This window comes from Artemia sp. Qi Xiang Cuo, chromosome 2, assembly GCF_049724085.1.
Source record: "Artemia sp. Qi Xiang Cuo chromosome 2, ASM4972408v1, whole genome shotgun sequence".
Classification (NCBI taxonomy): Eukaryota; Metazoa; Arthropoda; class Branchiopoda; order Anostraca; family Artemiidae; genus Artemia; species Artemia sp. Qi Xiang Cuo.
In genome coordinates, this window is record NC_142795.1 from 68441848 (window position 1) to 68465372 (window position 23525).

At 37.0% G+C, this 23525-nt stretch overlaps 1 protein-coding gene across 2 annotated transcripts in view; it reads right to left on the reverse strand.

Annotated features, from left to right (window-relative positions):
• nompC (no mechanoreceptor potential C) overlaps positions 1–23525 on the reverse strand; it is a 502015-nt gene that overhangs the window by 108928 nt on the left and 369562 nt on the right. For both annotated transcript variants that reach the window (XM_089102713.1, XM_089102710.1), the window contains exons 21-22: positions 12211–12417; positions 10810–10946 (exon numbers count right to left, since the gene is read on the reverse strand). In XM_089102713.1, coding sequence (XP_088958839.1) covers positions 10810–10946; positions 12211–12417 — 344 coding nt within the window. The remainder of the gene's footprint in view (positions 1–10809; positions 10947–12210; positions 12418–23525) is intronic.

Below are 23525 nucleotides of genomic sequence, written 5' to 3' on the forward strand. Positions count from 1 at the left end.
AAAAGCTCATGTTGGAATTCTACTACAATGTGGCTAGGGTACAGTGGCCGGAAAAGGGGCAAGTAGAGGTCTGCTACGGTGACACGGATTCTCTACTGCTCAGAGTAAAAACATCAAATCTAATGGATGATTTGGCGCACGGTGAAATTATCAGTTCACGGATGGACTACACCAATTGGAGTGGTGATCTTTACCCTGAGCTAGTAAAAAGTCGGGAGCCCAATCAGCTTTTATTTTATAAATCTGAAACGAGTAGCGACTTGATTTCCCGTGGTATGTTTGTAGGTCCGCAGGTGTACTTTATACAGACATACGATGAGGAAATCAAGAAACTTTGCAAAGGAGTAACCACGCGCTATGTGGACAAGAATTTCGACATGAACATTTATAGGAATTGTATTGTTGAAAATACAAGTCCACGAGCCAAATTGTTGGCAATTCGTTCATTAAACTACAAGAACTATACTGTAAATGTAGATAAAATAGCCATGAGTACCATTTCCGACAAGATCTATGTTTGTCAAGATGGTGTGACCACCCTTCCCCTTGGACACTATTTAACTTCAGACCGGATCGAATGTACGGCCCACCGTGAAAGTCTCGGTTTAAATAAAGTCCTGTAACTAATTTCCTAAAAACCTTTGGGGGGGGGCCTCGCGGCCTTTGGGGGGGGGGGGGCCTCACGGCCCGGGGGGGCGGGGGCGGCCGCCGCCAGCGCGGGGGGCGCACCGTCACCAAAGTTATCTTTTTTTTTTTTTTTTTTGGACTTAGAGCAGATTTTTTTTTTTTTTTTTTCAAGTGCCATCTCTAATTTAATGTTTTTTTTCTCTATAAACAAAAAAAAATGTGTTTTTTCTCTCTCTCTCTCTCTGTACCTATGTAAATGTTGCTGTTGTATTTTTTTATTATAAATAAATTAAAAAAAAAAGTGTATTTTTTAAAGTGCTCTCTATAATTTAATGTTTTTTTTCTCTCTATAAATAAACAAAAAAAAAGTGTTTTTTTTCTCCGTGTGTATACCTATTTAAATTTTTTTGTATTTTTTTTTATAAATAAATTTAAAAAATTGTATGTTTTTTTTCAATTTATTGTTACTTTTGTTTATGTGCATATAATAAAAGAAAAAAAATATGATTCTTTATTCGTCTTTTGTCTTTTTCTTCTTCTTCTTGAAGAACAGAGTAGTAGTAGTAGTAGTAGGGAAAAATTATTTAGTCATTAGACAATTAGGGTCTACAGTTAGTTGTCCAGGTGAACTGTTGAAAGGAACATGTATCAATTTGAAACATCGTTCAGGTCGTTTCTGTGTGGGCCCTCAATGTCGGGCAAAACAACACTCTTAACTAAAATAATTAAAAATTGTGATAAAATGTTTGCAGAAAAGCCGAAAAAAATCTACTATTGCTATAGTATTTGGCAGGAGTCATACAATAAAATAAAATCAATTGCTGCCACCACCACCACCATGGGATCGATGCAGATACAGTTCATACAGGGACTTGATGTTTTCAACATTATTGAACCAAACTCTTGGCTAATCATAGACGATCTGGCTGAATCTTTTGAACAAGAGTCTCAGCACATGTTACAATTGTTCACTGTTCCCTCTCATCATGAAAAGATTTCTGTTACTCTGGTTCTACACAATATCTTTCATCAGAGCAAATGTATGCGAACACTTGCTTTGAACTGTACCTCCTATATCATCTACAGAGTTGTTCGTGATTCTCGCTCGCTAATAACCCTCAATAAACAAATCTATCCAGGAGCCCCTAAATTTCTGCTCTCGGCATACAATCAGGCAACTAATAAACCCCACGGTTATATCCTATTGGATCTTAATCAAAATACACCCGAGGATCTACGTGTAGTCACAGATATTTTCGACTATGAAATTACAGTATTTCTCCCGGTGAATACTAAAAAGACCTATTACTCTCTATCATGACACTGAAGAAACTACATGAAAATAGACATTTGTTTTCAGTTCTAAACACTTCAAAACCTCCGCTTAGAAAAGCAATACTCAAACACGGTCTTGGCAATGATTTAATTATTATAATATATAAACTTTTTATAAATTGTAATAATTTTAATGTAAGACGGAAAGACGTATTTTAGCAATTAGAACGTCAAAATCGGTCCAGTTTAAGTGCATTTGCCAATAAAAACAAAGGGAATAATCTTCAAAAGACATGACTTCTTCAGGCGGGCGGGAGCTTTTTCACGCTTACACTGCCGTAAATTTCAGGACCATCCAACAATACTCTCTAGAGGGACTTGCAAAAAACTCCAAATTGACTCCAATAGAACTCGCTCTCACACCCGTCGAACACTTTGAGGACAATCTGAGTAAATTCCTCGACAATGAAACTATTGATGATGATAAAAAACTGATTTTACTTCAAGATGCACTTCGTCGAGTGGACAAACACTATCGATCAAAGCCCACTGCTGCTGCTGATGCTGATCCAAAAAAAGAAATATCTTCTCAAGATTCTGCTGCTGTTGCTGCTGGAACAAAATTAAAGACGTAGTATTTTGATGAAATTTTATTTAAATTTGTAAATCTAAGCCCCAAAAAATAGCGTGAACAAAGAACACGACTCCTAATCTATCTCTTGGAAAGTGATCAAATTCAAGTTCAGAGCAATGGAGAAAGGATTATAATTCAGGGCAATAGCTATAATCTACTTGATTTAATGTATGACATTGTTACAATCCGTAATGGACTTTTATCATTTGACACTCATCTATACAACTTTCTAAATACATTAAACTTCCCCAAAAGTCTTATTGGCAATAGACAAATTCTAAAAAATCTAAATGAACATGCATTATCATCATCATCATTAACATTAAAAGATGAACTTTAAGAAGAAGATTTTACATCAATTTTGGAAAATACTAGCACACCACAGATAGCTAGACAAAAGCGAAGACGTATCAAGTCAAGGTCCCCACCATCACCACCAGCCCGTATACAAAAGGCTAGCGGACGTTACACAACGTGTTTACGTTCAAAATGGTTGAAGTTCTGAAAGGTGCTCATGAAAATATTGGCGAGGTGGGGAGTGTAAGTTCCCCCACAACTCTTTCCAAAGTCACGGGTGTTCGCACTAAAATTTTACAAGACTATCTACAAAATGAACCAAGTTACACTCTTCATCGGAATCATAGACTTCGTGACAATCAATATCGACAAACTAAATCCTTTTACCCACTTGATATAATGCAAGCAGATCTACTGACTCTAGACTAGCTTCAAAGACGTCACAATACACCGTACAAGTTCATTCTACTTGCAATCAGTGTTTTTAGTCGCTATGCATATGCAATTCCATTGCGATCAAAGAGAGGTGTTGAAGTTGCTCGGGCCATTGAAAGTATTCTCGAACAGGATTCATATAAAAAAATTCAAACGGATCGCGGTAGTGAATTTGTTAATCCTCATGTTGCAAAAGTACTATAGAAGTATATTACACTTCTCTATCATACGAACATTCCTATAAAGGATTCATTGGAAGAACGTTTGATAATAACTATTAGACTTTTAATTTAAATATATTTTACATTAAAAAATACACCGGCTTTTATTCATTATCTAGATAAAATCATGTTGATTTATAATCAAAGATCTCATCAATCATTTTCCAACTCTACACCAACGGAAGTTCATCATTCGGATCACAATACAATAGACACCTTTCTTAAACAATATTCCAATAAAACAAAAGTCAAGAAGAAGAAGAAAAATAAATTCAATGCTGTTGATACGGTTCGAATTAATAGAACAACTAATGTTTTTGAAAAGGGAACATTCTTGGGGTCCATCGAACTTTTTAAAGAGGCAAACATCCAAGACACTAAACCCATAACTTATCGCCTACGTGATACCAAAGATGAAGAGATTCTAGGTGGTTTTTATGACTATGAACTGCAAACAGCTAAAAATGCTTGTGAAATCTATCAAATTGAAAAGATATTAAAGACACGTACTTGCAGGGGTAAGAAACAGTTACTTGTTCGCTGGCTAGGATACAACTCTGATTTTGATTCTTGGATCGGTGTTGAAGATATTGACAATGCCCCATGATTTCTATGTAACATTCATGTCCAATATTTGTGATCCTCTCTACAACGACTTGAATAGGACAAGTTATTTTTGGAAAAAACTCTCCCCCACCATAAATTTTGACGGTGCATATGATGTGGCTCTTGTTGATTGAATTCTCAAAAATACCTTTGACATCCTGAGAAAGGATCGTAAATATGAAATAAAAATACGACCGTTTGAATTCGGTGATGAAGGTGCAATGGAAACTTTTGACTCTAATCAGTACCCTAGTGCTAACATCCCCTACAGTTACTAAAATACACTTACTGCAAGTTTTCGATTCATCAACAAAAAAATGGCAAGTCGAAAAAAGGCGTCTCCACTAACCAGATTAAAAAAGGATACGTTACGTTGCCACACCAATTGAGGATTAAATACACTAACAATATTATCCTTTTCGTTAGTTTCTAGGTTTTAAAAACCGTATTCTTAGTAAGAATACTTTAAATGATAGTGACCATGTTATCTATGCAGACGATTCACCCAGCTTCTCCACGGACACTAGTATATTTCTCTACGCTTCATTTGTGGAAAGATCTTGGGTTGGTAATTCAAATGTTCCCCTCCTTCGAGTTCTTGAACGAGAATCCAATCAAGAAAATGTTCACCACTACAATATAAAGCATCTTCAGTATATTCCCGTAAACACTTCCTATTTGGAACTCTGTCAGTTAACACTAAGAACTGAATTAGGTGATCAAATAGCAATTTCAAAAGGATTAGCAGTGATTACATGTCATTTTCGACCCATTGTCAACGACAACGACGGTACAATAACCTAAAAAATGAGCAATAGAAGAATTCCATTTGTCTGTCCCGATATTGACTGTTATGTTGGTGCTTTGAGTCCACGTCAAATAGGCAATGGATTGGACTACTACAAGGGGCGTACTACACTGGCTTGCTATGGTCCTGGTATACTAGGCTATTTCATTCTGCACTACCCCTTGCCAGAAAATATCTTGTACATGCTACGTCAAATTTTGCTGTCTCCACACTACAGGACTGGAGGTCCGGCAATAATTTCAAGGAGAGTGTTAAGGAAAATATTAGGTCTTCAGCAAGAGCCGTTGGTGAACAATTAAAATCTCGGCAAAATGGGGAGGGATTGAAAAGGATGCGTTCGCGTCATTCACACATCAGTCTCCACCCAGGCAGGAAGCAAAGGACATCAAAAAGGACTTTAATAAATAACACAACTACGAACAAGCGGCAGCAGCAGAAGAAGAAGAAACATACACCGGGTGAAAGGTCATACAGCAATACCGTACCCTAAGATGGATTATCTAAACCAACAGTAATCTTGTCAATCACTCAGTTCCTCATAAAATCAGTTCAATTATGACAATGATAAGGTAAGTGACAAGTATTGCTACTATGAACAATTTCACCCCCAAAAACCCCTCTCGGAGAATATCAACTGTCAGTTACTGTCTAATTAAGAATAGTTCCTTGAAACTACATAACCAGTTATTGATCCTAACGTAGTACTCACGCAAAAGACGGGTTGCAACCATCCAAATACCGGTGATCGTCCGTTCGATGAAACTACATTAGGCGACGCCAAGTCAAGCACAGTCCTGCGTTCCCTAAGAGGACATGTTTGAGCACGAGAAATAAATTTTAAACATCCGAACGCCACAGAAACTGGCTGATGGTGACACCATAGAGTCAACCAATGATGAAAGCACACCAATTGGGCTCTTCCTATCAAACAGGTGTTGATACTGATGGTGAGTTGACTACTGCAGTCACCCAGGAGTATCATCTAGTTGGAAAATTAAATCATGAGATATTCAATATATCCCAATGGCTACCCCCCAATGTCAAGATTGACATAAAGTTACAGATGGCCCCATCGAATTTCATTTTGAGAAAAACACTTCCTGCAGCACCCGATGCAAATGTTATTATCACATCGGCACTTCTCCACGTCCGAAAACAACAAGTTATGAGCTCTGTTGCATTGGCAGTGGAAAAGCTAAGAGCCAATGGTAGCAATATTAAACTTCTTGTCCCCCATACAATCACCAATCAACGTCACATTGCCAACGGTTCTCTTAGCTATAGCGATTCATCATTTATCAATGGAGAAATCCCATCAAAATTGGCTTTGGCCTGTGTGAAGAGTGGCAGTGCCGTTGGATCCTGGACTGAATATCCCAATGATTTTAATTTTTTCGGTCTATCTAGCCTCGTGTGCAAAGTGAATGGTAGTCCACTGTACACTCTATCGTTTGACAAAAAATCCTATAGAACTCTGTACGAGTTGACAATGCAATCCCTAGATCATGACTCTCAACTATTTGAAAAAGGAATAAACGATTCAATGTTTTCAAAAAATCATGGGGTTATTGTTTTGGATTTGTCAGGCATGCAAGATATGACCATAGTACGAACATGGAATGTACGTTTAGAGTGTACATTTGCCAATGCTCTGACTGAGAGTATCACGCTAATATCACTGAGTCAATTTGAAACCTATTGGGAAATCACACCCGACGGCAGTGTTCTACTAGACCTAGCACCATGAACACAAATCGAATAATCAATGTATTTAGTATGGATCCAGACATGTCCCAATACAAGTCCTAGTGCATACCTTCGGACTTCATCGAAAAAAGTTCAAGTGATAACAATACCCTAATCATTGTTAATAGCAGTCCATCGACTTTGAAGACCGGCCATTGGCTATGCATCTTTCAAACAGCGAAGAATATTGAATTTTTTTATCCTCTTGACCTATCGTATAAATTCTACGGTCCATACATCAGCAACTTTATTGAAAGCAGTGGGAAAACCATTATTAAAAATCAACGAAGAGTACAGGATTTAACGACTTAAGACATGTGGCTTTCATGCACTACTCTTTTTCATGTTCAGATGTCGTGGCTACACCTACAAGCAGTTTCTCAACATCTACGTTGACTTACCTCAATTGAACGACTTTCTAGTGGAGAATATACTTACAACTTTATTTAATATTGATTTTAGAGCCCTAAGAATAAAATTTTCCAAAGATGTATGTGAAATTGTTTATTAATAAAAAAAATTTATATACATGATAAAACGACTTTTCTACTCTTTAGATTTCATCCACTACTAGGTATTTGTCGACAATAACTAGTGCAGGTAGATTATCTGAATTCACAGTGTACTGATCCTGATGTAGTGCAATGTCAGGGTCACATTTTCTACAGTAGAGTGTGACTTCACTCTTGTCATATATCTTTGTATAGTCAATGATACTATTCGCATTCATTGTATAGAATTCACATGTTTCAATTTGCCTATTTGAAGCAATTTCACAAACAGTGTCCTCAAGTGTCGAATCACAGTCCGTCACAGCCAAATAAAAATCAGTGGGCTTATAATCATAACACCCAGTGTCTTCACAACAATGACGTAGAAACCATATTCTCTTGTTGTTCCAACAGTTGAATCGTTGACCAGGTTCCTCCTCCCAGAAAAATCTAAAACCACGACGATACCAATCTCGTAGCAATAAACTAAAATCATGGTTATGATTCTTTCCAATCATACCGGGATATGTACTCTCCCACTACTTACATTTATCATAATAACAATTGGAGCATTGGTGGCCTCTAGGATGAGAGTCACACACCTCTTCAAGACAGGAATTACAACCTTTAATTTGTACAGCATATCCTCTATGCAATTTACACGGGTTGCAGAATCTACACTTTTCATCATACTCCTCAATCAGTGTGCAATTCTCACATGATAACCATCGGCCCGGTGTGTACATAAATAACTAGCATTTATTGAAAATTTTGTTAATTTTTGATGCTCTCACTACCACAATTAAACTGAGCTAGCAACAAAAAAAAAAAATTTTCTGAGAGAGAGAGAGAGGAGTAAATCATACTTGAGCACCATCTTTATTATTAAAAATAATTCCAAAATTTATAAAAACTAATGTTTAAAAGCATATTCACAATATCATTTTGTCCTGTCGTGATCAATATATCATTAAATTGTGTAAATGCATTTGGACCACGATGTAGAAGCTTCATACAAAAGTCTAATGATGGAGAATAAGTTTTCATTATATCGACAAGCATTCCCCGAGAAAATATTTTCCTTTGAATAGACAACTCTAGAAAATCATCGTCTAGAATCAAACGTTTTTCCATAAGAACTAGATTCCTCATGATTCGATCTTTCTCGATTATATCCATTTTTTATAGTCCTACCTATCTCACAACCCACTTCAGACTCAACAGAATTTCTTTTTTGTACTCTAAAAAATATACGCTAGTGTACTATAGAAAAAAAAATACCACTGATTTAGAAACAGTTTTATTGAACATAATTACAATAATAATAATATTCACTGATGCATTTTTTTCTCATCAATATATTTCGATAGGACATCTAATGCTGACCGAAGTTTATTTATATGGAGAATATTCACTTTTCCAGCAAAACATAGCTGCTCCTCCTGCTTAAATTTGCTTAATAATATCACGTATCTCGCATACATAGTGTCCCATTCAAGACATAGTCTACAACCAGCAGTTATTTCCCCAGCTACATTAGGTACTCGTATATCGTTGCTGCTGCTGCTGTCGGTTCCATCGATAATCTCCAATAATGTAAATGCACCACTCATTTTTTTTCTCCACTAATATCCTTGCAAATAAAAAACTATTCTCTTTGAATTAAATTCTCTTACTAATATGAATTGTAAAGAAAACTATTCCTTTTATTCAAATCCTAATCACCAATCAAGTTGTACCCGTTCCTATCGGCAAAGAGTGTAATGACCGAGTGTAATGACCTGTTTACCTAACAGAAAAACCGGAAGGAACGTAAAGTCGTAGAAGTAGTACCTTGGTATATACTTACATTTTTGGATCTTCAAGGGGGGAAGGCTGGAGATAGTAAACGAACAACGAATTATCCCCATTTCTATTTCATGTATAAATAGAGCAACTAGCATGTTATCTACGTTACCTCATTGATTTTCCAGAATGTCAAAATTAGCTTTCCGCATCCTCGGTTTAAATGTCGTAATCACCGAAAATAGCAAACTACTGCCGCAATTTAAGATCAAAAGAGGCTTAACTTTAGGTTTATCCCGGCTTTATATTACCGTTTCGCTTGTAAACTAGCACAAGAGGGGGGGCGTAGAGATGGGCCTCATTCCCACTATGATTTTTGTCTCGACTCCCCTTATGTTCACTGAAAATGCCCTATTTGGTATTTTCATTAAAAATTGAAAAAAGGACAAATTTGCTGCCTCTTGATACTGAAAAATTCATTTTGCCCCCCCCCCTATTTTTGGGAAAAATTTATAAAAGATTTTGATCACCTTATTCTGAGTAATTCACTCACTATGTTCATAAGATTGGACCGTTGGGCTTCACACCCCTGATAACTGTAAATTTGAGGCTTTTAGGTTTCGCTTTGTCGTTTCCATTTAGTTAATATTCTTCGGAGTCTTACAATCTATGCCCATTCTCATGGTTGTAAAATTCTTCCACAGAACTTTCAACGATTCTAGCTTGACAAGGTTGGCCTAGTTTTTAGTGCAAATAAGGAGGTGCACACACAGTCAAAAGCATAGAAACTTGATTTTAAATGTATAATTCAATTGACAGGCAGCTGGGTCTAAGAAATTATTAATATATTTGAAAATTATCGGAAGAAAAAGAATGTGGATTATTTTTGGAACATGTGTTAACACTAAGTTGCCTAGTATACACACTCTAAGTAAATTTCTAGTCATAGTTTTATCATAATCCTAAGTCTATTTCCAGAAGGCTAAGTAAAAAAAGAATAAAAAAATAAAAAAATATATATATTTTTTTAAATGATTTTGGTAAGCTAGATTACCGTGCTCAGGCATTTACACATGAATTTATTAAAGAAGGAGGGGGAGGGATAACAGCCAATATTACAACTCAGTGAATGATATGGATAATCTAAAAATTGTTGAAAAACCATCAAAACAACAACAATTACCGGAAAGGTGCTTTGAGATAAAACTCATAAAATTAAAAAGGGAATAAAATAATTAAAACAAAACAATTTAGTTGTGCGACCAAAAAATAGAAAGCTCGAAATCTGGAAAATGAACATTCGAATTATAAGGTAAAAAGGGAGTAAAGGGGCGGGGGAGTGAGAAGATTCACTGATTGAATATGTCAACTATGTAAGGGATGAAAGTTTTTCTACATCTTTCAGTGGAAACTTTTATGTGGTCAAGAAGGGGGATTTTTATTGAAACAGAACGCGGGAAGTGGCATCAAAGGGTTGAATTTTGACTAGGGGAAAGGGTAGATGTCCGAGGGTTATGAAGGTCGTTGTTAGCAAAACGCAAGGACATGTTTACTCTCCTTTCCTCAGGTGTGACTAGCCGGAATGCTCCCCCACGGGTGCAGGCCTTGCCAAGCATCTTCTTTTTTGGTAGGATAAGAAAAAATAAATAAATAGAAAAACAAGAGTGTTATGTCAAAATTTCCAACATAATTTATTTTCAGTAAAGTGGGCAGTGTGTGAAAGCATAAAAAAACTTTTATGAGCTATATCCTGCTCTTTATCTAGGGTAATTTGGGTAATTATGAACCAATCATAAAAATCATTAGAAGTTAAGGAGCACATCGAGACAAATATTCCCTAGGTATGCTCCCAAGTTCGCTAGATATGTATATATTATTGCTTACCTGATGACTGGTATTTTGTGGTAACTATGAATCAGTGGCAATGATAAAATCAGCCAAATAAATGGAAAAAGAACACATGTGAAAAACAAAATCATCATCATCCATGCTGACCACTGTAGTCCACCCATCCAAAGTTCCTAAAAAATTTGGAAAGAAAGAACAAATACTGCGTATTTTAAGATGTAGTTCATATGACTAGTCTGCCTTTACACTATGGTAAAACAAATGAGGTGGGCAGGGGCGGCCCGAGACTCATTTCATTGGGGGGGGGGACGATTTTCGTAAATTTTACCGAATCGCTACCTGATTTATGCCGAATTCTCTGCAGAAATCAAGAATTTTACTACATTTCGGGCAATGTTGCAAAATTTCTGCCGAAATTTTCGCCTTCGGTGAAAATTTTACCGAGTGCCAAAAACATTGGAGGGGCGGTGCGAACCTCCCCCCTCCCTCGGGACGCCCCTGGAGGTGGGATGTAGGTAGGAATTCACTCCGGGTCCCAAATTAGAAATAAAAGACAAAAAACAGAGGAGCAGTCTTACCCAACCCGTTGCTGGTTAACAACAATTAAACAAGCTCAGAAAATATAGAGATTTCAGGGAAGGGAGAAGAGACCCGGGCCTATAGATCTGTCTTCCTGTGTATACGAGTTCACATATAGTGTTGATGAGTTCTTCCTGTGTAGATGAGTTCACATATAGTATTGAATCTTTGTCCATTGAACAGCAGACATTACAAAGATTAAATACAACATTAAGCTACAGAAAATAACAGATTTAAATATAGTGTTTTTACCTAAGCAGAACTGTGTTCCATAAGGGTAATTGATTTCCTTGGTAAATTATGTGTTAGTAAGCTGTACGAAAAATGTGGTTCAATCCCACTTTCCAGGGTTATAATGAGAGAAAGGTAGAGGTGGCTAGGACAAGTTCTGCGGGTGAAGAATGACAGATTGCCAAAGATATCCTTGTCGGCCAACCATCTAGGGTGAAAGGAAGAGCACGTCGTCCTCGAATCGGGTGGGATAATGTCGTAAGAAAAGATTTAAGGGAAATGGGTACCTCCTGGGAGGGTGTAATTAGGAGTGCTTTGATTAGATAGTGATGGAGGAGAAGCGTGGGTAGCTATGTTGGCCTCAGGTGGCTTGGTGTTGCAGTGAGCTATTAGTAGTAGTAGTAGTATCTGGTGAAGTCATGTTCACACTGAACAAAAGGAAAAACGCGTTTAATATCTTGAGAAGTAGGTGTTGAAATCCTATTTTCTCTAGGATTCTTATGGTGCTTTATTAAAAAAAAAAAAAAGAAAAAAAAGACACACACACAAAAATGTAAAGGTACATTTATGCAAATAGATAAAAAAGAAATAAAATTCGTTCGAAACAAGCAAAAAAAAAAATCTTACCTGAAGATAGCGTTGAACAGATGAATTTGCAATGACTTCTTTTTGTTCATTCTCGATCAGAATATCAAGGAGTTGCACATGTTGTCGGTCTGTTGCAGTTAGCAGCCTTGAAGCACCTTCACTACTAGCTGCCACGGCTAATAAATCAGAAGCCATTAGCTCACATTTCTTTGAAGCTTGTAGAAGTTCGCGTGATCTTTCCTTTTCCTTTAAGCGAGAAAATGAAATATTGAAATTTATGTTGTGTTTGGGTAATTGTAGAGGTGTTTTTGATAGACTGAAGCTTGAACTTACACCACATGTGACGCCAAAGAGTTTGATGCCGTTTTTTCAAAGCACTTGGAACCGAACACCAGAAGTAGGAAAATTTTGAGTGCTTAGTAGTAATAATATTTAAAATATTTGGTAAATTTAATTAAGTCTGGTTTATGGTGAGCTTATTGCCAGATATCAGTCATCTGGAAAGTTTTAAATCTTATAGTATATAGCAAAAGTTAAGTTATGTTTTTGAGGTGGGTTTAGTTGCAGCTGAATATGATTATAATTATTATAATTTTGTTGGGTGTTGTTTGGAGGTTCGTTGGTTTTCGGGCCCGGTAAGTTGAGCTCTAATTAGTAGAAAGGGGGGTCCGACTCCCATCCCTCACCCCTGCTGCCATCTACAATTTAGTTTAATGCTGACGGGACTCCTTATATGGGCATGGAATCCCCAGGGAGAATGATTGCATAATCGAAGTGGGTCAATGACCTCTTTTTCCCAGGTCGATTTATTTGTTGTTGTTGTTTTGGCCAAGTGCACGCTCGGGGCGAATGATATGATCCAGGAATAGGAAACAGGATCACGTGTTTCCTTCTCATCCAATCAGAGGCTCGCTTACATGTTAGCGGCGGAGGATTGCAGAGAATATGAGGAAAGGATTTTTGCTATAGTTTTTATTAGTCTGTGAATAGAATTCAAAGGAGTGAGAACAGTTTGACTTTACTCATTTGGATATATATTTGTGTGTTGATGATAGCGAGTGGAATGTTTTCCCTATTAGAAGTTGATAGTGGAGCTGGTAGCAATAATACAAGAGCACCAAACATTGCGGTGGAAATTACAAGAGGATCACGACTTTTTCTGGAATGGGATGAAGTATATGCAAGATATGTGATATCCTTGAGCAAATTTAAAAGGGAGGATCAATTATGTTTCGCTGCTAAAGTTGATATAGCACACGTGAATAGACTTCAATGTGCTTTAAGTGCATTTGTGAAACATATCGAAGACAATAAACTCTAGCGCTAATTGTACATGCTTAGTATTATTGTTGTTGTTGAAATTATTCAATAAAATTGTATCGAAATCGAAAATGTTCCCTTTCTTTTCTGGTTAGGTTAGGTTAGGGCTAACGATTCAGGGTCAGTCTATAGTCAGCAGTCAGAGTGAAAGGATTGAAAAATGAATAAATTTGAGAAAGAGAGAATTAGATCAAATCTAGTGCTTATAGAAAAAAGTTTGATTTTGGATGATGATTTTCTCGAGTTATCTCTTCAACGCAGGATATTCTCTCGTGAGGGAACACTTGACAATATAATGAAAACTGAGTCTCTTCCATTGGACTATTGTATGAAACTTTTAAGATGTGACTCAAGTGCTTATACTCAATTTATTTATATAATAATTGGAACAAAGCAGAATACTATCGTGGATATACTTTTGAAAACATTGCCAATGGATTCAATGTAGATGGCTCCCCGCCATTCGAAGGAGGTAACGTCACAGAGTTACTCCTCTCCCTATTCCCTTCACTGAATTTACCGAGCGAGGACGATCAGTTTCGTTCTAGCTGTGAGAGAGTTGACAACGGAAACCAAAAATGTTCTATACATATCCATTGTGCATGTACACTCTTGGCAGTTGGACTCAATGTGAGAATTGTACAATTATTGATGACTATAGTGAAAAGTGTAAATTATGTAATCCTTGTAAATTACATAGAGGATATGCACTACAAATTAAAGGATGTAATTCATGTCTTGAAGAGATTTGTGACTCTCACCCTAGAGGGTACCTATGCTCCAATTGTCACTATGATAAATGTGATCAGTGGGAGAATACTTACTCCGCTATGATTGGAAAGAATCCCAAACGTGATTTTAGTTTATTTCTACGAGATTGGTATCGTCATCGATTTCAATTATTCTGGGAAGAGGAATCTGGTCTACGATTCAACTGTTGGGGTAAAAAGACAATTTGGTTTCTACGTCATCGTTGTGACGACACTGCCTATTATGACTATAAACCAAGTGATTTTTATTTGGCAGTTACCGAATGTGATTCACCATTTGAAAACACTGCATGTGATATTGCTTCAAATAGACAGATTGAAACTCGTGAATTTCACAATATGAATGCAAATAGTATTATTGACTATACAAAGAGATATGACAAGAGTGAAGTTACATTGTACTGTAGAAAATGTGACCCTGACTTTGCAGTCAATCAAGATTAATATACAGTGAATCCAAATTATTTACCAGCATTAGTGGTTCACGACTGTTGCCTTTACACCGATGAAGAAATCTAAAGTGAAGATTTAAAGACATTGTTGTATATATATATATATATTATATATATATATATATATATATATATATATATATATATATATATATATATATATATATATATATATATATACATATATATATATATATATATATATATATATATATATATATATATATATATATATATATATATATATATATATATATATATATATATATATATATATATATATATATATATATATATATATATATATATATATATATATATATATATATATATATATATATATATATATATATATATATATATATATGCATTTTATTAATAAACAAATTCACAAACATTTTTTAAGCACTTTACTCTTAGGGCACTGAAATCAATATTATATAGGTCTGAGAGGATATTTTCCACTAGAAAGTCGTTCAGACGTGGATTGTCACCATAAATGTGGAGAAACTGCTTGTAAGTCTAGCCGCGACATCGGAACACAAAATATAGTAGTGCATGGAAGCCACAGCTTTTAGTCGTTAGATCCTGCACCCTCTTCCGATTTTGAATAATAGTGTTCCCACTGCTCTCAATATAGATGCTGATGTGGGTTGTGTAGAATGTATAGGGTAGACCAAGAAGATAAAAAAATGCAATTGTCTTCATTGTTTTAAAGATGCACAGCCAATGACCCGTCAACACAGTCAATGGACTGCTATTAACAATAATCAAGGTATTGTTGACACTTTGAATTTTTCCTAGATAGTCCGAGGGCAGACAATAGGATTTGTATTGGGACATGTAGGGATTCATATTAAATACATTGATTATTTGACTGGTGTTCATGGCGCTAAGTCTAGTAAAAAACTGCTTTCGGGGATGACTTCCCTCTAGGTTTAATATTGATTTAGTGAGATTAGTGCAAGACTCTAATACAATGGATTAGTAAATATAGATTCTAACTAGGAAGTTCCCGCGCGCAATCTGCTTATAGTTCGCGCGCCATGCCAAACCAAAAAACGACTCCCATCTTTCCTTACAGACCTTTCATTGGCTATACACATTCAGAGGAGCTGTATGACGTGATCCCGATGGCGCTTTGTCAACATAAGCTAGATTCTATAGGGGCCATCGTTGGATCTATTTTAGAGTGGGATATCGTTGTCTTTGAACACAAGAGATAAAAGTCCAAACATTTCAAATTTATGTGGGCATTCAGTCCATGATCTTAGTGCACAGGCGCTTTTTACAAATACTGAAGCGAGTCTTGACGGAATTTTGCCATTGATAAAGGATGAATCGGTGAAGTGCGTGACCCCGTGGCTATATGACGCTGATTGGTATTGTATGAGGAACAAGTAGTTTAATATTTTTTCCATTGGCTCTCAGTTTTTCCACTGCCAAAGCAACAGAACTCATGACCTGTTGTTTGCGTATATGAAGTATTGCCGAGCTGAAGGAGAGACTTACATCAGGATTGGCAGTAAGCTCCTTTCTGAATATGAAATTATATGGTACAAATGTCAAATTTATATCCACTTTAAAATTGGGTGGTAACCATTGGGGTATATTAAATATTTGATGATATATTTTTCTAACTAGATCTAATTCGATAGCTTTAGCATTTTAAGTGCATCGGTATTAACAGTATTAGTAATATATTCATATCCATTGGAGTCGCCTCTCAATTCCTTGTATGACTTGGGTGTCATCAGCATGAATTGCATATAGCTTGTATAATTTGAGAGATTATTGCTTGTGCTCACCAGCGTGCCATTGATGTAGACACTGATTTGACGAAATAAATTATGTAATATACAATTTTCAAAGGATATTGCATCGGCCCGAATTGGTAATGTATTATTGGATTTCCGGACTTTCATTTGTAAATATATAAATGTTGAAGACATGTCCATAAAGTAGTCTTCAGTGTAATAAATTTGGAAGTGGATATTATCGGAGAGGGGTTGCTGAGGATAAAATTGTTCATAGTATCCATGCTTGACACTCACATAAACATTTTCAGCATTGAATAGATTCAATGAGACGGTGATTGAAGGTTGAGAATCCTTATGCGGTAGGTAGGACATCTTAAGAGAAGAAATCTAGTTTCGATCTAATAATTTTCTTCCTGGGGCTTCTTCTTCTGTTTACACTACGTGTCGGCTTTTTCCTTCTTTTCTTTGACAAGAGTGGTGATGTCTTTCGCTTCCGACCTGAGTGGAGACTGATGAGTGATGCATTGTTTCTCGACCTTTTTAAGCCTTTACCATTTTGTTTTAATCTCTCGCCAAGGGTTCACGCACTGGACCTAAGATTTTCCATAGCGCTTTTTTTAAAATCCTTGCCAGAGCCCCAATCGTATAGTGTAGAGGATGCAAAATCTGTCGCAGCCGGTACAAGATATTTTCTAGCCAGTGGTAGTGAAGAGCGAAACAGCTTAACAAACCAGTCAATACCAGGACAAGTGAATACCACTTTTTTATTAGACATCTTGTTGTTGAACGATGGGACGGAAATGGCATGTAATCACAGCAAAACCTTTTGAAATTGCTATGGGATCACCCAATTCAGTTCTTAGTGTTAACTGACAGAGTTCCAAATAGGAAGTGTTTACAGGAATATACTGAAGATGCTTTATATTGTAGTGGAGAATATGTTCTCGATTGGTTTTTCGTTCAAGAACTCGTAGGAGGGGAACATTTAAATTACCAACCCGAGATGTTTCCACAAATGAAGCGTAGAGAAATATACAAGTGTCCGTGGAGAAGGCAGGCGGGTAGTCAGCAAAAATGAAATTAGTGTTTCCGGCACTTTTACCATTGATTATATTGAGCTTAAAGCCAAGAATATCCTTTAGATTATCATTGAGAATAACCTTTTCGTTTGAAATAGGTGAACTAATGTAGAACTTGCCCTCCTTCTTTGAATAATTGAAATGAAAAGCTCCTTTCTTACGAGCTGAAATTGTTTTATTAATAGAACAACATAAATCATTCATACAGTTGAGTTCCTCATAAGGTATTTCAATATATGTATAATTTATCCAATTGATGTTTTGAATTTGTTCTTGATCACTTGAGGGTGGTGGTGGCCAATCATAGGGTCTAATTTTTATTTCATATTTACGATCCTTTCTCAGGATATCATAGGTATTTTTGAGAATACACTCGACAAGAGCTACTTCATACTTTCCGTCGAATTTGATGGTGGGGGAGAGTTTCGTCCAAAAATCACTTGTTCTATTCAAGTCATTGTAGAGAGGATCAGAAACATTGGACATGAAAGTCACATAGAAATCATTGGGCATTGTTAATGTCTTCAGCACTGACCCAGGAATCAAAATCTGAGTTGTATCCTAGTCAGAGAACAAGCAACTATCTCTTGCTCCTACGAGTACGACTCTTTGATATCTTTTCAATTTGATAAAATTTCACTAGTGTTTCTAACTTTTTGCAGTTCATATTCATAAAAACTGCCGAGAATCTCATCATACTTGGTGTCTCGCAGTCGATATGCCGTTGGTTCAATGTCCAAGATTTTGGACACTTTAAAAAGTTCGGTGCTCCATAAGTAATTCCCCTTTTCAAAAATATTGGTTGTTCTATTAACTCGAACAGTATCACCAACATTGAATTTCTTCTTCACATTTTGTTTTCTTTTTCACCATTGGAATATTGCTTTAGAAAAGCATCTAATGTATTTTCACTGCAGTGAAAATCCCGAGGGCTTGAGTTGGACAGAGATCGATGAGGTCGATGGTTGTATATCCGCATGATTTTATCTAAATCATGAATAAAAGCCGGTGTATTTTTCAGTGTACAATATCTTGAAATTAATAGACGAATCGTTCTTATTAATCGTTCAGCCAATGCAGCCTTTATCGGGCTGTGACTATGATAAAGTGTTGTATTATATTTCGATAGAACCTTTTGCACATATGGGTTAACAAATACACTGCCACGATCCGATTGAATTTTTCTATACGAATCCTGTTCAAGAATACTTTCAATGGCGCGAGCAACTTTAACACCTCCCTTTGATCGTAATGGGATTGCATATGCGTAGCGACTAAAGATACTGATTGCCACTAGAATATATTCTAGGGCGCATTCTGACGCCATTGAATTGCGTCTATAATTATAAGATCCGTTTGCATTATATGCGGAGGAAAAAAGGCTTTAGTTTGTCGATATTGTTTGCCACGAAGCCTGTGATTCCGGTGCAGTGTGTAACTCGGTTCATTCTCTAGATACTCTTTTGCCTTTTTCAAAGTGCTGCCAGAGACAACTTTAGAAAGTGTTTTGGGAGAACTTAAACTTCCCGCTTCACCAATATTTTCATAGACACCTTTCAGAACTTCATCCATTTTGAACGCAAACATGTAGTGTAATGTCTACTCCCCTTTTGTACACTGGAGGGTGAATGAATTCGTCTTCGCTTTTGACTAGTAGCCACAGGTGTTGTAAAATCATTGCTGCTGCTGCTGCTAGTATTTTCAAATATTGAATCTTCTTCTTTTTTAAATGGTGTTGGTGTTGTTGGAGGACTATATTCTTTTAGTTTCTTTAGAATTTGCTTATTACCAATAAGACTTTTGGGAAAGTTTGATACGGTTAGAAAGATGTATAGATTATTGTCAAATGATAAAAGTCTTTTAAGATTCGTTAACATATCAAAAAATAAATCAACTAGTTTATAAATTTTTCGTTGAATTACAATATACTTCCCGACACTATCGACACGAACGTGATCTTCACTACCAGTTTCCAACAAAAGAAATAAGAATATGATTTTACTTTGCTCTCATTTGGTGACTGGTACTAGGTTCGCAATTATCGTTAAAAATGAATTCAATTCTTTTTTCTTTGAATGCACTGCTGCTGCAAAATATTGAGGAGATAATTCTTGTTCAAAGGGATCTGTGGCGACGGCGACAGTGGTGAGTCTCTCACTATGAGGTTTATTCCTGTCCACATGTCGCAATGCATCTTGAAATACAAAAAGTTTTTTGTCATCGGCAATATGCTCATTATTAATGAATTTGCCTAGATTGTCTTCAAAATGTTCGACGGGCGAGAATATAAGTTCAAATGGTGTCAATTTATAGGGTTTTGCCATTCTCTCTCTCTAGAGAAAACTGTTTACATGTCCTGCAATTATTGGCAGTAAAAGTGTGAAAAAGCTACCACTCGCCTGAAGGAGCCGTTTTGTCTTAAATATTATTCACTTGGTTTTGACATCCAATGCGCGTACAGTTGAACGCTGTTGCTTTGTCTGTTGTCTAACAACATCTGACAGTTGAACATTGCCCTCGGTTAAATTTAAACAAAGTTCAGATATTAGATTAATGAAATCATTGTCAACACCATGTTTGAGTTTGGCCTTCCTAAGCAAGGGTTTTGAAGTGCTTAAAACGGAAAATAAGTGCCGTTGTTCGTGTAGTTTCTTCAGTGTCATAATGGCAACTAATAGTCTTTTCTACTGTTCACCGGAAGATATACTGTAATTTCATTGTCGAAAATGTCGGTGACTACACGTAGATCCTCGGGTGTGCTCTGATTAAGATCCAGCAAAATGTAACCATACGGTTTATTAGCCGCCTGAGTGTACGCTGACAACAAAAATTTTGGGGCACCGGGGTATATTTGTTTATTGAGAGTTATTAGCGAGCTAGAATCACGAACAACTCGATAGATAATATAGATCGTGCAATTCAAAGCAAGGGCTCGCATACATTTGCTCTGGTGAAACAGATTGTGTAGAACTAGGATTAGGGAAATGTGTTAATGGTGGGAGCGAACAGTGAACAGTTGTTGCATTTCCTGTGAGAACTGTTCAATGGATTCAGCCAAATCATCAATAATCAGCCACGAGTTCGATTCAATACTATTGAAAACATCAAGTCCCTGTATGAATTGTTTTGGCATGGTTGTGGCAATAGCTTTTATTTGAACTTAGGACTCCTGCCAAACACTATAGAAATAGTAGATTTTTTTGGCTTTTCCACAAACATTTTCTGACAATTTTGAATTATTTTAGCTGAAAATGTTGTTTTCCCCGACATTGAGGGACCACAGAGAAACGATCTGAAGGGTGTTTTAAATTGATACATGCTACTGCTGCTGTTGACAACAGTTGGACTATAACTAAGTGTAAATCAAACGTGTCTAATGAATAAGTAGTAGTAGCAATATTTTTCCCATAGATCTATCTACGTTAACAAGAACAAAAAAAAAACAATATTTCATGGCATTTATTTCGGCAACATGAAAACTCTACTTGTTCAACATGAACAACAACGATAAAAATAACACTTTACGTTCAACAAGAACAATAATATTTCATGGTCATTTATTTGCAACATGAAAACTCTATTTGTTCAACATGAACAATGATTAAAATGACAATTTATGTACAACATAAATAGAAAAGAACAGGAAGAACAACAATAACACTATCTGTACAACACTTATTGTCTTAAAAAAATACTTTGTTCAACATAACTTTATGTGCATTAGCACACACAGTAGCACACTTTTCTGTACAACAACAACAACACTTGAAAACAACAGAAAAAAAACACATGAACTAGCACAGTTGAACATTATGAATTTAAATGGGGAGACCCCCCCCCCCAGGGTCGTGGGACCGAAGGCCGGCCGCAGGCGGGACCCCCACCCCCCAGGGCCGGCCGTGGGAAGGGCCCCCACCCCCTGGGAGCCGCGATGGAAAAAACTGTACAATAGTTGTCGTCACTGCTGCTGCAGGTTAGGTTGGGTTAGTTGAGGTTGGGTTAGTTAATTTATGAAAGGGTTAGAGCATTTAATTTATGAACGGGTTGGTGGTGGTGGTTAGTCGTTGGGTTAGTTGGTTAGTTGGTTAGGTTAATTTATCCAGACCAAGTTGATTGCGATAGTCCATGCATTCAACTCGGTCTGAAATACGGTAGTGGCCATGTGGTAGCACACTTACACAATTCTCGAGACCATAGACTTTGTCGGATATAGATGACATTGCATTTTTTTCCACTCTTACAGTATAATTTCTATACTGTAGAGAGCGAATTGCAAGCACTTGTGCTCTCGGCACTAGGATACTTTCTACACAGTCTCTGTACACGCTCATGTTGAAATTGCTCTTTACAAAATGTGTAGGAACCTCTTTACACGCCTGCTTTTCATCCCCATTATGAGTTTTAACGCAATAAACTTTAGGACCCGGGAACACCCCCTGGATATCAAATTACTCCCTGTCTCTGATTTTAACATTAATAGTTGGTTGGGGGCTTGACGTTTCACCAACTCGGGGTAGAGGGACGGATTCCAGTTGGTGAAATCCATCCGCGAGCTGATGTGTTCCCCCTTTTCTAAATCCCCCAATAAATCCTCGGTTTTTACCTTTAGCAGCAGAGAATCTGTATCCCCATAGTAAACTTGAACATCCCCCTCCTGTGGCCAGTGCATCTTGAATAAATGGTAAAAAATTACAACATAAAGTTTTTAGAAATTTTTTGTACTTAAATACCGCCCGCTATGTTCTCGTTCATTACCATATTTTGATTTATTCTGTACATAAGAACCATGTTAGTCTCTAAGCTCGTGAATCATGTAAAATTGGGGTCGGCAATAATTCTTGCACTCTCTAGGGGGTCAGTCCCGACACCGCAGCGAGATCTGTTACGTACGCTTTCACACATTTTGCCAAACGCTGAATTGAGAATGAGTTTGTACAATTCCTTCTCTACTCTGGAGTTTGCCGTAGAGTGTTTATTAACAAAAGTGTCGATAAACGTTTTCAAATAAGGTTTCTGATTGAACTACTGGCCCCTATGCATTTTGATGATCTTGAAACAATTGCTCTCCATCCAGTGCAAAAGCACATGTCGAACAAGGACATTCTCCTTAGGGTCGAAATAAGCTATCAGTTTTTGCTTAGAGGGGGTCCAGTGCATCCCCATATCCTCGAACAGTGATCGATTGTAGGGGCTCAATGAGTCCCTGCTCACGGGTCGATTGATACAGGGATAAACATAATCTCTGACTGAATCGTGAAGCGCCAGTGGAATATGCCCGTCAATTTCAAAGAACCATCCTTGCGGCCCATTGTCCTCGACGGTGGTAATGTCGGGGAACTCACAAGGATTCTCAAGCCATTGATAGTTACCAAACGGCAAAGAGTAGTGAGACATTGCCGAGGGGTACAATGAGTTCATGTCCAAGAACACTGCATTTGACTTTGCACCGGTGTTTTGTCCGCTCGGATCGGTTGACAAGACGCGGTCCCCATGAAAAACATACCCTCCCCTCATTGAACGCTCTACAAAAAGATGCTGATCTACATCGGTGATTAGGCCTATTTCCTCCCTAGTAATTTTTTAAATCAAATCCATCACCAAATGTGATGTGGAAAAAAGTAGCCTATATCTAACCCGAACTCTGAAAAGATTTGGTCTGTGTTCTTGCAGACTATATCCAATAGAGTTAAAACGTCACTGGCCAAGTACAGTCTACAATAATCCTACCCATTTTTACAATTCCCCTTAGCCCACACCTTCTTGGCATACTCATACTCCTCGGCTGTGCATTCACTGCAGGTGAGTGAATTGTAAAAATCTTCAATTGGAGGTAGTTTCACCTCGCTTAAGCGAGCGCCAGAACAGTAATAGTCGTATGCGTATACACCTTTGCAGGTAAATAGGTCATACATTTAACTGTCTGGAAAGTGCTGTTTAAGCAAGGGAAAGCTATCAAAATTGTCGCTTTTCTGC